Source organism: Notothenia rossii (genome assembly GCF_949606895.1).
Source record: "Notothenia rossii genome assembly, chromosome: 3".
Lineage (NCBI taxonomy): Eukaryota > Metazoa > Chordata > Actinopteri > Perciformes > Nototheniidae > Notothenia > Notothenia rossii.
The window spans coordinates 86,269,922-86,287,064 of NC_136901.1; the positions used below are offsets into that span (position 1 = coordinate 86,269,922).

The window sequence follows — 17,143 nt, forward strand, 5'->3', positions numbered from 1 at the left end:
GTATACCAGTAGTCTGATACAATATTTACAGTTTGAAAGGGTGTTAAATGACATTTGGTGATGATTAATGTTTTTTGTGTTAATGTAATAGCAGTTAAAACAGGACCGGTCAAATTTGACCTTGAACACCCAAGTAAGGGGGGGGAACAAAGACAATAGAAGGGTTAATGTATGATTATTATTCCCTTCAAGTCTCCTTTTATATCAATGAACTGAAAGAAAAAAAAAGCAAACATAAAAATCTTATAGCACTCAGTAGAATAACTTCCCACACTACACATTTTTGGTTTACAGTCATCCAAACACCCCCAGATATCGTTGTAGACAAATTGCGCAGTTAACCATAGCATGATTAACTGAAAAGGAACATAGTTCAACACTGACACAATGACCAAATGAAATCACCAGTGCAGTGCAGCAAAGACATCAACTTCATGAAAAACCCTCATTGATTTGTACATCAATCACAAGACGGCTATAGACCAAGAAGGACAAGTTATTGATTTGCAGTGGAAACAGGGATGGTTATTAGTCGCTTCGCAAAGGACCATTAAGACCTTAGAGAATTGGGCAAATGTACACACTGTAAACATGTAAAATTATTTAACTGACAAGAAATACCCAATTTTCTCTGCTGTCCCTGATAGTTTGACCCCGGGGACTGATAAAGTATCCATGCAACTTCTGTACTCTGTCGGGTCATTTTTATAGGCATTAATATCATCTAAACAGTTTTAAGTAATGAACAATTAGGCTCAATGGCGTAGTTTGATCGTGAAAACAAGTGCAGAATGTGTGAACAACTGAAAGGGAAATGTTTCATGTATCTGTTTGTAGAAGTTCTTACAAAGATATTCAAAATTGGATGTACTTTTCCAATTATTTGATAACAATCCCTTGTCAAAAAGTCTTTCGACAATTCCTAAAATCCTTAAGGAATCAACTCCAAAATTATCTTATTTTGGAACCAATCCTCCAAGATGTATAGCCCAAAGGAAGATCTTCAGGCCAAATTCTCCTCTGCTCCAAATTCGTTTTGGCACTCCGAGGGTTGAAGAGTAATTTTGAGATAACTTCCCATATTAATAAAAGACATGATGACATAAGACCTAGGAAGCAATTATTTACTCATTAAATGGGTTACCAGGTTGGCCTAAAGCTGCAAAGGCTAATTAATAAGGTAGTTGGCTCAATCCCTAATGGGGGGCTGTATTCCCTCTCCGACCCAGAGACTGAGGGCTCCACCTTGGTCTCGTGTCATCCATGTTTCACGGAAAACTCATGGATGACCATGGTCATCCATGGACATCCGTGATCTGTCCATGGTGGGTGTCCATGGTATGTTTGTCCGTGGTTTGTCCATGGTCATGAAACATGGACAGAACACGTACTACCCGCCTGGCCGTGAACTGACCATGATTGTCCATGGTCATGAAACATGGAAAAACATGTTCACTTGTCTGGCAATGAATTGACCATGATTTTCCATGGTCATGAAACATGCACAAACATGGACAAATCCTATATTATTTCCATCCATGAAATATCCATGATTTTCCATGGTCATGCAACACGGTGAAACATGGACAATCACTGATATTTTTATCCATGAAATATTCATGCTTTTCTGTGGTCATGAAACATGGTAAAACATGGATAGAATTCTGATATTTCTAACCATGAAATGATCATGTTCTTCTGTGGTCTCAATGTTGAATGCAGATCAAAGATATTGGTGCCAATCTTTTTGTCTCAGTTCTGACTCTTTTTGTTTGTCCTGGAGTAGTGAGTTACACAGGGCTGAACTGGGGATTTATGAAAAATATGAAGGCACAACATACAGTATTTATAATAGACACATTTAATTTATTTCAGAATGTACAGATAAATGTAATGTCTGATCAAATAACATTAAATATGTGACCTACATGTTCGTCAGCAGAAATAATAAATTGTTTGCAAATATGACATTAGCAATACCCCTGCCAACATGAAAATTAGGGTTTGGCACGCACTACATATTTAGGATTTTTTTTTGGACATGTGCTCTATTTACCTGGTAGACTGACATTGAAAATGTAAACAACAGTGCCAATTTCATATGAATACAATAAGAATGTCAGAGAACAGACAGTGGTACAAAACTTAATTCACACAATTACATGAAAGGTTACAATTTTGTCAATACATGGAAACATTTTACAATATTGGACTCCCAAGTAGAATCCTTGTCTGCTTTACCAAAAACAAGACAGAACCAGTTCCCTTACTTCAATATGAACAAATATAATTAAGTGTGCCAGATATATCTTATATTAAGATATATCTTATATTAAATCCTTTTAGAACCTCCTTACTTATACTTCAAAAATAACATAATCATTTAATAGATTTACACTTAAAACCTTAGTCGGACCGCGAAACTTTGTGGTTAGACTAAAAGTAGAAGAGGTCAAATGACCAATTCTACTGAGTGATGGCGTTTAAATGTCCGCTTATATTCACTCTTTAAATATTAGAATTTTTTAAAAACACAATAGAAGTGTAACCTGTACCAGAAGTTTTTTAATGTTCACGGTTTGATCTTTAGAATACTTCTTTATTTATTTACTTTAATATATACCACTCCAACTTTACTCTTACTCTTATATAGATAAATACATTTAGGGTGGAATGAGTTAAAAAATAAAATATATATTTTTTAAAAATCTAAAAAACGGATTTATATATTTTTTAATTTAAATACACTGTCTTTACGGACATTTGGTATATTATAATTTGCTTGCAGTTCATGGAGTAACCACTATGAGTGCTAATGGTCATGTTACCTTTAATTCCGCCGTTTTTGGCGTCACTTCCGGGTGGCGGAACAGCCACTTCCTGTCTAGCGTTTACATAGGACGGCAGCTGAGAGAAGACTCTGCTAAAAACCTTTGACATCCACATTGAAATACTGATCTTTCAACGTTGAGGGTGAGTACATTTGATTATTAACATATCAGAGACCAGAAATATGATCCATTTGAAGAAAAATAAGTTTTTAATATTTAAATAAATAGATAATCTCACAAGATGGCGGCCGTTTTTTTCCAGTTGCATTTATTTCAGATTCATATTAATAAATTGATCATTTCAAGTCGGGAGGGTTGATATGATCTTTAGAGGGTTTAGGTTTTAGATACAGCCACAGCCCATCGCCTCAGAGGAACACAGTACCTCGCTGCAACCGGTCATCGCCCAGAAAGGCTGCACCGTCAGCACGCAGCCACAGCCAGTCGCCTCAAAAGGCTGCAACCAGATGCAGTCGCTCACCTCCACAGCATGGCACAGCCTCCCCCTCTGCTCACAGGAGACTGGAACTGGGGTCGCCATCTCCAACGATCACCAAAAAGAAGCACAGGTAATATTAATATTATATACATATACATATACATATACGTATATGTATATGTGTGTAAATGAGAACAAAATGTAGCACACTATCATTGTGAAAAGATCTATTAGGAAGTTTATCTGCTGATAAAACCATGCACAAATATGCAGACTGAACTTGATAAATTTCACACATACCTTCAAAGGTCTAGTGTTGAACATCACTGGACTTCATTGGAGTCGACTTGGAAATATCAGTCATAAATTGAAAAGGTAAATTACTTGCGCAGTTCCAATTGACTGCAGCCAGAGACGTGTAGAAGACAATCAGCAAAATGTTGTTTAAAATCTGTTTATTCATTATTTTAAGATGGAATGAATATTGATACCAGGTGAACATGGTGAACCTTTTTGTATACTGCTTCAACTTCACACATTACCTTTTAGGTTCTAGTTTTTGGGTATTTGTTTTTACAGATCTCCCTTTGCAGCTGGAAAGGATATCAATGTTGCCCAGTAAGTTATTTTAATTATATATATTAATTATATATATTATTATATATGTTATATATATTTATATATATATATTTTTTTATATTGTTAACAGATACAGATGTTCCCTTTTTATAATATACTGTTTGCTGGGAAGGAAAATAATGTGGTTAATATTATATGACTCCAAAATAGTGTTTACACATTGTCTGATATGGCAGCAAATTATATATTTGAAGACTGTGGTAGATGTAATTTTTGTTCCGTCTGTATTGTTTTTACTTCGGCATTATATTTTTAAGCAATCTTTCTTTTTCAGACTAGCCAAGAACCTGTACGAGCTGCAAGGTCAGTTTGCGGAATCACAGGAGAGTATAAGGAAACTCAAGAGAAGAGTTCGCGAACTGGAAAAGAACCGCGAGGGGCGTGTGGCAGTTTGTGAGCCACGGTACAATGGCAACACCATGGAGGAGCTGCGTGCAACTGTCGTCTTGGAGACGAGCACCTTCAAAGCAGCCAGACGGCTGCTGACACAGTTGTTCTCCAAAGACGATCTCCTCAGCCACAGTGTGTCCGGGAAAGCTCCCAACCGGATGACTCCACCAAAGCCACGATTTCCGGAAGATAAGTTCCTGGTATACAAGGACTTGATGCGGGGAAGCTTTCCCGAAATGAAAGACAAGGATATGGTGGAGAAAGTGCACCATGTGCAAAAAGGCTTAAAAAAAGTGTGAAAACTGACTTAAGTGTACATTTGGGAAGAAAATGTATGTTGTTATGGTGAACATATATCTGGCACACATATTTCTTCATACAATGTCATATGTAAGTAAGGGAACTGGTTATGTATCGTTTGTGGTAAAGCAGACAAGGATTCTACTTAAATGTTATAAATACTGTAAAATGTTCCCATGGATTGACAAACCTTTCATGTAATTGTGTGAATTAAGTTTTGTACCACTGTCTGTTCTCTGAGATTCGTTAAAAAACATCCTGTGTAGTATTTCTTGTACAAGAGTGTCATGATAAGATATTAATAAACATTTTGAAATGCAATCTTAGCACATTTATATCTGTAGACTTTAGATGCAAGTTAAATTTGTCCTGTCTGTAGCCCCCCCTCCCCCCCCTGGAGCATTATGTGGACATTATGGTAAGTCTTGTTATATACAACCTTGGTAACAATTGACCAAATTGGTAAGCTTTCTATAACTTCAGGGGTGGAACACCCATGGTCAGACCATGGATATCCATGGTCTGACCATTGACCATAATATTGTCCATGGACGTTAAATGGCACCATGGTCTGACCATGGACATCCATGGTCTGACCATGGATGTCCATGGTCTGACCATGGAAGTCCATGGTCAGACCATAGATGACCATGGTCTCTCCATGGACATCCACGGCCATACTATTGCAAGCCTCGATAAGACCATGGTTGTCCATGGTCAGACCACGGACGTTAAATGGCACCACAGATCAATCACGGAAAACCACGGTTAACTATACCATGGACAGACCACGGCTAACCACGTCTTTGATGTCCATGAATTACCGTGGTCTGTCCATGTTTCACTTGGCCGTGGGTTTCCATGATTCATCCATGGTGCCATTTAACGTCCATGGTCAGACCATGGTCAACCATGGACAATATCACGGACAGATCACGTATGTCCATGGTTAATGTCCATGGTCTGACCATGGTCTGACCATGGACATACATGGTCTGTCCATGATCCTGAGACCAAGGTAAGAGTTACATCCTTAGCACAGAACAATACAGATACAAAGTCATTGACAGAGGCCCTTGACCCCAAAGTCAAGACGCAATGTCTTATGGTGTAAAATAGTGGATACAGGGCTCTGATTAAGTTCCTGAACACAAGAGGATTACACAAAGGACTACAGGAAGGTGAAGGTTGATGTCAGAATAACATGTTGGGTAGTAATGCGATTTATATGAGGGTGTTACATGATCAGATACATTGTATTTTGACTTTTCAAAAACATAACTTATACAACAGCATAATGTATTGTAGTGCTTCAATATAAATTCATTACAAAATATTGGTTTGTAAAAAGGGCAGTAGGCTATAGCATGGAGCATCTCAGGGCTATATTACTGTATGGCTTATGGCCCGTCCACACTGCGGCGTGTGTTGAAGCCTCACTTTGAATGGGGTGACGTCACGCTTTGCAAACTGCATTGTGGTTCCGTCGCTTCGCTTTGCTCGCTTCAAAAGTTGAGCAATGTTCAACTTTTGAAGCTTGGACGGAAGCGTCAGCCAATTAAATCATATGCCATTACAAGTTCTAGCCAATCAAATCGCTTGCTTGTGTGTCCGGGGCGGGAGATTCATGTGATTGGTTGTTGGTCGAGTTTCAGACACGCCCACCCAAGCTGCGTTACTGTGTAAACAATGAAGCGGTGATATTTGAAATGTTCTTCGTCACTACATCCCACAACAGGGGCGGTTCTAGGGGGGGCAACAGGGGCCAGTGCCCCCCGTGACACTGACCAAGGACCCCTCTGTGGCCCCCCTCCAAAAAAAAGGTTACGATTTATTGGAACTAAATCAAATCAGACACCCGGATGTACAATGGAGATTAAACTGTTCATTACCTTATATAGAAGCAAATACTGTTTATGTTTTTTTATTAAATTGTCACTTAAAGTTACAAAAACAAATACTCTAAAATAACTACTGAAACAAAGGACTGTAACTTAAATTTACTAAAACAAAATATCTTTACAAAAACAAATACCAATTACTGTATAATTACTTTATACTGTTTTTTTAACCCGCTTTTATAGTGCCCCTCTGGCCCCCCCAGTCAAATTGGTCTAGAACCGCCACTGCCCCACAAACACCAAAATCCACAATTGATTGATCGCTTAGTTTTGTCTTTGCAGCCTAAAGCTAAAGCTTACTTCCCTGTGCCATTAACCTCCAAAGAAATACATAAATAAGCCACCATGGGCTGACCAGTGACAAATTGGGTGCATTTTTGCTTCAATATAATGACCATTACCACTGTAGTTTATTTTTAAACAATCCAACAAACACTGTCCTACTGCCTTAAATACCCATTAGTGCAGCAAATGTCAACAACACATGCAAAATGTATTAACTAAAAAACGTTTACATCTGTGCCCCTTCTTAGGACTTCAATAGGCACAGATGGGATTGGGGTTTAAGTCGGAAAGAGAATGGACTCACATTAATCTTTTCATGGGCTTGTTATCAATCAGAAAAATGTAGAATATCAACAGCCTTTTTCTTAAATTTGTATTTCTGAAACTTGTATGTGGAAGGTATTTCATCTCACTTAATTGAACCTTTACTTTTGAAAAGGGAAGCCAATCTCATGTTATGATCACTTGATCTTCAGTTTATTTTATATCATTTAAAAGCACAATGTAACCTAGGATTTTTGTGATGCATGCATCAAAAAACACAATAAATTCTTTATATCATCTAATTATAAAATGTGTAAGGTCTCTTCAACTTATGACAGTCACATTGAGTAGGTTAAAACTGTGCTCCGAATTTATAATGGGCTGTTTCTCGAGGACAAAAAGCAGTGCATTTTGAAGTGAAATGTTTAATGCAATGACAGCAATACAGTAGTATGCATCGCAATTATTTTATTTTTTTAAATGAACATATTTTTTTTAGATATTCAGGAAGAGAAACAGGCTCTGAATATATATCTTCCACTACAGCCTTGAGAAGTTGTGCTTCAGAGAGCAAAGAACGAGCCTGCTTGTAACAAAACTACAGAAATAATTTAATCCTTTCCATCATCCACAGTGGCTTTGGCAGAAAAAGGGGAATGGCACCACCATCACAACTTCAAAGGATAGTGTTTCACAGCAACATCAGGGAGTAAAAAAATAAAATAGTGAAACTTAATCAGTCACTCCATCAAACAATTTGAATCCCACCTCATCATGCTGAGGTTACTCCCCCCCAGACACTTGTGCATGTTATCAGGCCTTCTCAGGCAGTAGGGAATAAAGAGCAAAAGCCAGACGTGCCAACGCGAGAAAAAGTCCCTCTTCTTGCTCTCTTATGCGTGAAGATGAATTTTAATCCCCAGAGTAATAATACCTGTGGTTTTGTGATACAATTACCAAGATGTTTTCTCCTCCGAAGTAACTCAACCCCCCAAAAATATCTCCAAGATGTTTAGCGATCAGGTTATTGCAGTAGTTGAATCCAGTGTACTGGAACGCTCCTGGGTTTTTCCATGTGGGTGACACATGGAACATTTCTGGAGATTGATACAGCATCTACCTCATTTTGTTTTTATATTATGTGGTTATGGTGGCTTTACCATTATTCAAACAATTCACACACATCAGCAGGCTGACAACTGGACCCTAGCTACTTGGAATTCTGATTCTCAAGTGTTGTCTTGGTGTGAGCGGCAATTCAATTTACAATCACGCGTGTGGCATTGCGAGTACAAGATTGCAGCTTTATCATTAGACACACTGTGGCATAAACAGAATATCAGAACAGCACAGTGTGGTTAATGCTTCAGCCCCATCCTCTGGATCAGAGGCACAATTACATTGTGATTGACTTAGCTGGATCACTAAAGCTACTGATGAGAACGGTTCTGTCACTTCTCGTTGCCTAAACAGCGTTTCCCTTTCCACCAGAGTGACTTTAATAGACCTGCAGTAGTGCATCTGAATTCTATACCGAGGTGTTTAAATGTATCACTTGTGACAACAAAAAGAGCGGTGAGGAGTGATTTCGATAAATAGAAAGAGCAGCAGAGAAACGTGCGTAATATAATTAAGGAGCTTTGTCCCAGATGTTACTCTGCAAGGCACTTAATGTACTTTAGTTTAATTAATCCCCAAGTCCATTTTCTTTTCCATCGATGTTTCCTCTTTGTTCAACTTTATTCAAATTGATTCCTGTGAGATGAGTCTTCTTTAAGTGAATGAAAAATAAATATCAGTATTCCTTATTTGCTGTTCCCATCTTTCCTATATTCAGCAAACAAGCTACAACGTATTGCATCATTGATCATAAAACTGGAGCATACAAAAGAGAGTGCATTATACCTTAGTACATAAAGAGTACAGTTTATTATGGTGAACACTGACTTACTGTAAGTGAGATTATGCATTTTTTTGTATTGAGAAAAATTGCTTACATTACGGAAAATAAATCGTAAGTTGGCAAGTTTGAATACGGAATACGGAATACGATGTGTATGTACTTCATGTTGGTGATGAATCATAATCGAAACGCCTAAAATGATCAAGGACATGATGTATTAGATAAAGACGGAAGAGTCAACTAAAGAATATGTAATGCTGTTAATTGGTGTTAATGACCTTGATTCAAACCTAAAGGCAAACATAAACAGGCCCTTTATTATTTAAGTTTGAGTTGTATTAAAAAAAAAAAAATGTTTTGCAAATGTCTCCTTTGAATTCATCTTCCCACAGACAGGATTGGATCATGACAACAAACCACACGCTATATGTTCCACAATATGCTAAACTTCTCCCCCCTGGAGCTGAACAGTGTACATGACATCTAACTGGGCACTGTCTTCCTGTTAGTTAGAAGTCTGGCTGCTGGTTAGAAATGCATGCATGGAATTATGTTTAATCCGGCATGTCTGGCACTCTGTTCAGCAAGCTTCAACTGAATGAAAAAGCAAACACTGCATGGCCTCAAATCTTAGTTTATAGGAGACTCAAACATTCAATCACAAATAATGCAGCTGTATCTAAGCTCCTGAAGCTCCTGGGTGGCTGACTGACTATGCAGATTTGCTAACATGATCTCAACTGTTGACATGACTGGATGTTTCAAGAGATGTACTGTAATGGTTTATACAATAAATTAGCCCAAATGCAGAATTGTGACTATATGGTATTGACATTTTTTAAAAGGTCCCCTATTATACTTCTTTTTATCAATATATTATAGGTCTCAGATGTATACAAAACATGTCTCTGAAGTGTTTGGCTTGAAATGCCAAACAGATCATTGCAGCATTTCCCATAATCCCCCACCTGTTCCCCCCATTAAAAGAAGGTGGAAAAGGTTCTCATGAACTAAATTCTAGTTCCGGATTTTTTTGCTGTGAATGCACATTTTCGGAACTACAGTGGGGCAAAAAAGTATTTAGTCAGCCACCAATTGTGCAAGTTCTCCCACTTAAAAAGATGAGAGAGGCCTGTAATTTTCATCCTAGGTACACTTCAACTATGAGAGACAGAATGGGGGGAAAGAATCCAGGAAATCACATTGTAGGATTTTTAATGAATTAATTGGTAAATTCCTCAGTAAAATAAGTATTTGGTCACCTACAAACAAACAAGATTTCTGGCTCTCACAGACCTGTAACTTCTTCTTTAAGAGCCTCCTCTGTCCTCCACTTGTTAACTGTATTAATGGCAACTGTTTGAACTCGTTATCAGTATAAAAGACACCTGTCCACGACCACAAACAGTCACACTCCAAACTCCACTATGGCCAAGACCAAAGAGCTTTCAAAGGACACCAGAAACAAAATTGTAGACCTGCACCAGGCTGGGAAGACTGAATCTGCAATAGGTAAGCAGCTTGGTGTGAAGAAATCAACTGTGGGAGCAATTATTAGAAAAAATGGAAGACATACAAGACCACTGATAATCTCCCTCGATCTGGGGCTCCACGCAAGATCTCACCCCGTGGGGTCGAAATGATCACAAGAACGGTGAGCAAAAATCCCAGAACCACACGGGGGGACCTAGTCAATGACCTGCAGAGAGCTGGGACCAAAGTAACAAAGGCTACCATCAGTAACACACTACGCCGCCAGGGACTCAAATCCTGCAGTGCCAGACGTGTCCCCCTGCTTATGCCAGTACATGTCCAGGCCCGTCTGAAGTTTGCTAGAGGGCATTTCGATGATCCAGAAGAGGATTGGGAGAATGTCATATGGTCAGATGAAACCAAAATATAACTTTTTGGTAAAAACTCAACTAGACGTGTTTGGAGGAGAAAGAACACCATACCTACTGTGAAACATGGGGGTGGAAACATCATGCTTTGGGGCTGTTTTTCTGCAAAGGGACCAGGGCGACTGATCCGTGTAAAGGAAAGAATGAATGGGGCCATGTATCGTGAGATTTTGAGTGACAACCTCCTTCCATCAGCAAGGGCATTGAAGATGAAACGTGGCTGGGTCTTTCAGCATGACAATGATCCCAAACACACCGCCCGGGCAACGAAGGAGTGGCTTCGTACTTTTTGCCCCACTGTATATCACGGTGATTGGCTAATGGTTACACAAACCAAAAAACATTATGACATCATAAAGTGGCCAAAATCTGATCAGCTCATTTTCAGACAGGTTTTTTATAGAAATGGATCAGGACAAAAAGAGAGAGAATCTTTTTTCCTGAAACTTTCAGAGTCTCTTTAAACAGAGGGGACACATGTTGATGTAGAAGAGACATGAAGAAGTGGATTTTGCATAATAGGTGACCTTTAACATAAGTGCATATACTGTAGGCAATTTTAAACTATGTTTGGAGCAGTTCTTTGACTTGTTTCAAACATTGCCATAATAAAAAAGCTAGCCACTGCTGAACTGAAAATAGATGGGCCGCTATTTTTCAAAGTTACAAAGTGACAGTCATCCCAGCAATTATTTTATGCATGAGTGGTTTGTCACTAACTTAACATAGAGAGATGTGTACGTGCAAAATAAATGAGCAATTATCTAGTTAATTGGGATACCTTGGCTTTGCTTTAAACTGAAAAATAAAAATGATGATTCCTGGAGTTTTCTCTGACTTCACCAGAAGAAAAAAAAAAGTTTTTCAACTGGTGTTTGCTGAACTGGGTTATCTTTTCTCTGAGGACAGATCTGTTCTGCAGGATAATTCGTCCAGTGCCAGCCATCACCTCAGAGTTTTGTCTTGTTCTCGTAGATAACAGCTGGTATCGCAGCTCACCTAGCTGGCATTTTACCCCATCCATTGCCTTTTTCAACAAACCTTTCAATTCTGCCATCTGAACTTCTTTGTTTGCAACTGTGATTCAAAGGCAGGTCTCTGGACAAACCTTCGTACCATCTGTTTTGGACCCAATGGAAAATCCTACAACAAGAGCTAATTGACTTAGCTGGCATTCAGGATAAAGTATGAAAACTATCAGGAGTGAAGAGGACTTTTTTTCTGTTCAGCTTTTCATTTGTTCAAAGAATGATTAGAAAATGCTGATTTGCTAATCAGTGTTAAAATCTAACAAAAATGGTCTTACTGAGATGGTATTACCTCAATGAAACACATTCATAAACTGTCCAAGCAAAATCAACAAGCCAATGAAGAAGTTCAAAATTATCAATACGCTATTTAATCCATAAGCTTGCTCTCTTTTGTGTTTTACTTGTACAACAAACATGTTCATAAGATCTGGTTTCTACAAACTGTTTGTAGAATCATAATATATTGGCTTGTTATATATCTGTGGGGTTGTCCTGTTACACCTAAAAAAGTGGATAATAGTATTATTAAGAACTCTCGTAATATGATTTAAAGGTCCCATCTCATGCTTTTCCGGTTATTACCCGTCCCCTTGTGCGTTATGAAGGTTTGTCTGCATGTAAACGGTCTGCAGAGTCACTAACCCTCAAAGTACACCCTGTAGCGAGTAAAACTCTAGCACAGAAAAGACCTGTCTCTGCTGCCCCAGAACGCCTCGTTGGACATTTCTCTTTTTCCATTGTAGGAGCTCCAGCAAGCCGTTTAGGACAGAGAGTGAATACACACACGATACAGAGATGTTGTATGAGAAACGAATGTGATTTTGGAAAATTGCACAATATAAATCTGTTTTAGTAGACCTCAACAATGGAATTATGATCAGTAGAAATGGCCATGACATGGGACCTTTAAAACGTTCATTAAAAATCACCAACTTTGCTTTAGTACCGTGTCCTTTACAGAACAACAAAATAATTGGATCTGCAGGGAAAACACTGTCTAACTTTGTATTGTAGTAACTCAATGTTATAGAGATTTCTCAAATCATTGAGAATGGGGAGATTTTATCCTTGGGATGAGCTTAGAAGGAGATATCATTTGAACAGGAACACTTCCCTCCAGTGCCGCGATTCAAATCTTTTTTTCTCAAAACTCCCCAAAGAATTTGCTGACTATAATTGTGAGAAAGATAAACAGTTTAGCTCTTTAGCATCAAACAGAGGTACTGTCTCAGGTCTGTCAAAGATTGATTGATTAATTCCCTTTTTAATCCCAACATTCAGCCTCAGTCCCAAAGGTAACTAGACTTAAGGGTTTCAATCACCTCTGCAGAGTGGGAAAGAATGTCGAGAGGCCCTGCAGTAATTTTCAAGTCGCTTGGATTCAGAATTATACAATTGAAAATCCTTCAGAGTATATGTACTATTATTACTCTCTACAGAATATAAAAAGATCCTAGGTCCTCTGATCTCTACTCGCATGGTTGTGGACAATTGGGAACCCTGATTCGTATGTTGTGGCATTGTCTTGCGCTCAAGTCCTTTTGCACAGAAGTGTTTTTACAAACTCAGAAGTAATGAATATAAATCTCTCTCCTTGTCCTTGTCTCTTTGCTTCCAAGCGCACAAGGTTGCACAGCTAGGTACATAAAAGATAGGAAAATAGCTTCAAAGAAAAATGATTTTGGTCAAATCCAAGATTCGTAATCAAAAATGCCTCCAAATGGAAACCTGGGATTTCTTCATCTGATTGGTATGGAACAAATTGCTGATATAATAAGCGATGGTAAATATTAATCTAGAATTAATTGGGATCAAGGTTTGGGAATCCATTTTAGCACCTCGTATCTGCAGTTTATAAAGAGAACCATTGAGTAACCTACAGTGAATGTGGGTACGTTTTAAAACATGGCAGCCACTAAACAGATCAAGCACATACTATGATAATGAAGTAACAGGCATGCTTTTAACAGACACTGCAATAACTCTTAAAAAACGTTTGTTTATTTCATGTTTTTATGTAAAAAAATGTAAGGCTATTCACTCATATATAACAAACTTAAGTATCCAGTATCACTTGGGCAATACATGTAATCACTTACTGAATTTTGCAACATTCTGTCAGCAACTGTCGATCAGCAAGCACTGAAAACATAAACTGTATAATGTACAGCCGTGTGGTGATTTAGATATCCACACGTGCATTTCTTAAGATGCCATTGCACCCATACTGACATTGTGTGTGCCCTCTGAGACTTCCGAAGGACATTACAAAACAACATGAAAGGCCACCGCTGACTGATGAAGTTATTATTGAAAAGCTATTCCTTTAGTGGCTGTTCTTTAATTTCGATCAATAACACAGGTGAAAGTAATAATACTCTCCTTCCCTCTCATCCATTTTCTCTCCATCAGATACCCCTGTCAAAATCACGCAAGGACTTCCCATTGTTTAAGGAAAAACCAATGAATAAAATATAAGTGAAAATTGTATTTTTCATATGAATAATGTAAAAGAGGGCACGCTGTTGGCGTCAACGTCTCAAGGTTACACTGTATTGTTAGCTTCCGCTGCATGGCCCACACTTTGTTCTTGTTTGGTAAGAAATGAGAGGATCCAATTCTATCAAGTTCTCTCCTCTGATGGACACTTTGCCTCATCTGCTGGGATATGTTATTCCAATAACTTGAAAGAAAGATTCCAGGCCCAGCATGAGACATGAAGTGTCAAGACAGTGCCATATGGTGTGACTTGGACAGTATGCCAACACTTATCACCACAACCTGTTTCCTTCACTGTGTCACAACCGACTGCTTCTTCCCAGGAGGTAAATTGAAGGAGATGAGGAAAGGACTGACGGAACATTGATTGATATGCTCAAATTATAAGATTACACTTAACTAATGATTTCATGCCAAAACTGCTCTGCCAGGGAAGTTTAGTTTGATGTTTGAATTGTTATCAAAACCCAAACAGCTAAATCTAAAAGTAATTTGTTAATTCTTTGATAGGCTTATAATCTCTACGTTGAGCAGCACTTTATTTTTGTGAACAGCACCCAGCAGGGAAAACAAGGAGTGAGGCACACTATGCATGTGAAGCACACATGCACAGTGAAAAGAGTGTTAGATTTTTCTGGGCTTCTGTATTGATTGTGTGCTCCTTATTTATAGCATGCAGACAAATAAAGTAATCAATCATGATATATTTGGGCTACAGTGTATTCCATTAATAAAAGGGGTCATGTTCTTCTTCCTGGTTTTCTTTACAGGAGTAAACTATTTCTGTATCTTCTAGAATGGACAGTTCTATGTTTTGATGATTTACAGTTTATCTATCTTTGATTATTCAATACTTTGACCGAGTCACAGTAAAGTTACTTTCTGAACTTTGCCAGAGGGAATTGTAGTTATTGTAGATATGCTATTTAATGGCGTTCTGGAAGTATTTATATCCAATTGACTTAAAACTTTAATATTGTCACTATCCTAATTAACTACTGATACATTCTCCGTTCGTCTGAAAGCATATGCCTGGTGATCGACTTGAATTTACTTCACAAGGTGATGAGGGACCGTTGCCTGAATGTCCAATTAGTTTTGGTCTCTGGTAGACCATCTCATTTTGGGAAGAGGTGCAGCCACAGATTGGACCTCAGATCTTCTGAGGGACAAACCTTTGTGGAACACATCCTTTGGAGAATCCAGTTCTGACTTGGATCACATCTAGTATATGGACTTCCAGCTTTCATTAGTTTTTGATGTACTTTGTTAACATAAGATCAGTCAGACACATCAAGAACCTGCCTGATTTGTGAAGTTGTACAGTTATGCTTTATAAAGTCTTTATAGAAACTTTTCACAATCCAAGCAGCAAAGCCATTCCTTATTAAAATCTATCTCAGTAATTGTGCCAACTTCTTTAAAAAGAACATACAGCAATATGTTATTCTTCATACAAGGGATATATAAACTTCAATGAATGCAACTGGATGTGATCACTAAAACCATGTGTGAACATAGTTATCAGTATGCAATGAAGCCACATTACAGAGAAGTAATGAAAGACAGTAATTTACATCCCTAAAAAAAAAAGAAAAGTCATCAAAATGAGGCAAAATGATGCCCTACAAAAAAATGAGCACATAGATCCAAAAAAATATTGACAATCCTAATTAATTTGTGACATCAATAGCACAAAGGCATAACACATGTATCAAAAAGAAATCAAATAAAAGCTTGGAAGCCAAATTAATTTTTCAATCAATACCATGAAATAAGTAGCTACTGTAGAAAGAGAAGCAGAAAGAATGCAGTATGACATCAGTTACTTTTGCAGAACACCCATAGAGACCCTGAAAAAAAGACATGTCTCGAACACACTGAATCTGTGTAAAGCACACATCAGAAAAGATAAAACTGGACAGAGAAATAGTCAGCAACAAGGGCAGCTTAGTGAGTTTGCTGACATTTGCCAAGCACAAACAAATTGTCCTGAGCCAAGACCTCTACTAAAAGCACAAGCAGCAAACACTTACCTTGGTTACCCGGCATCTCCGCAGTGAATGAACCCATCTAGAAATGTCACCATGATCCCAAGAAGCCGACAGCACAGCTTGGTTTCAGCTGAAGTGGTCAAGTCTGAGCATGAGGGCAACCATTGAACACTGCCAAGTTACAGAGGCCATGCTGCAGTCCTGTATGAATTATTGAATGTAACTAGTTCAATATCCAGCCGACCCACTCATTTCAGATTCAAGTCTCTATAAGTTCCATGAAGGAAATAATGCTGAAAGTACAAACTCACCAGAGAGAAAGTAAACTTCCTCGCACTCTAAAAACAGTGACTTTCAGGTGAATTACATTTGGTTAAAGATTGCTAAATTCCCTTGAGCCATGACAATGAGCCAGTAAGCACAAAAGCAGGGCCCTGCATTCAGGTTCACTTATTGTAATGCAACCCTTGATGATAGTAATTAAACATGTGCTGGTCCTGCTGTCAAAATGGCTTCTGTAAAAATATATTTTTTCTTTCCTGCTCATCTACTCAGTGCTGCCATTGGTGGCTGGAGACCATAATGCAACATCCAATTAGCACAACAGCTATTATGTTAACAAGCTGAACAAGCAATTAGCATGTAACATTTAGCATGGTAAAATATATGTGCCTGCCTATATAGCTAAACATGGTTAGGGACTAGGTAATGATGTTGGAAAATAACCACACTTATATGTGCTAATGAAACACTAATGTGGTTCCTC

General features: G+C 38.2%; 2 protein-coding genes across 4 annotated transcripts in view; one reads left to right on the forward strand and one right to left on the reverse strand.

The window, feature by feature from the left end:
* The window catches only part of LOC307030967 (teneurin-3), a 202,704-nt gene extending 185,882 nt beyond the window's left edge, over window positions 1-16,822 (reverse strand). Inside the window, exons 1-2 of the mRNA XM_079667615.1 lie at window positions 16,689-16,822; window positions 16,420-16,578 (exon numbers count right to left, since the gene is read on the reverse strand). Of these exons, the coding sequence (XP_079523741.1) occupies window positions 16,420-16,456 (37 nt within the window). The 5' untranslated portion in view covers window positions 16,457-16,578; window positions 16,689-16,822. The remainder of the gene's footprint in view (window positions 1-16,419; window positions 16,579-16,688) is intronic.
* On the forward strand, window positions 1,251-4,920 carry LOC307031255 (uncharacterized protein). Of its 3 annotated transcripts, none has more exons than XM_079668204.1 (5): window positions 1,251-2,973; window positions 3,094-3,400; window positions 3,579-3,645; window positions 3,850-3,888; window positions 4,184-4,920. In XM_079668204.1, exons 2-5 carry the CDS (start codon window positions 3,322-3,324, stop codon window positions 4,596-4,598), a joined length of 600 nt encoding a protein of 199 aa, XP_079524330.1. In that variant the 5' UTR covers window positions 1,251-2,973; window positions 3,094-3,321; the 3' UTR covers window positions 4,599-4,920. The 3 variants fall into 3 exon arrangements, with proteins under 3 accessions (XP_079524330.1, XP_079524331.1, XP_079524329.1); XM_079668205.1 differs by having other exon boundaries at window positions 3,138-3,400; XM_079668203.1 differs by having other exon boundaries at window positions 1,251-3,400.
* Window positions 16,823-17,143: the final 321 nt, after the last annotated feature.

Coding starts and splice junctions, on each gene's coding strand:
- LOC307031255 (XM_079668203.1), top strand. CDS start 3,322: ATGGCACAGCCTCCCCCTCTGCTCACAGGAGACTGGAACTGGGGTCGC. Junction 3,401..3,578: donor ATCACCAAAAAGAAGCACAG/GTAATATTAATA, acceptor ATACCTTCAAAG/GTCTAGTGTTGAACATCACT. Junction 3,889..4,183: donor AAGGATATCAATGTTGCCCA/GTAAGTTATTTT, acceptor TTTCTTTTTCAG/ACTAGCCAAGAACCTGTACG.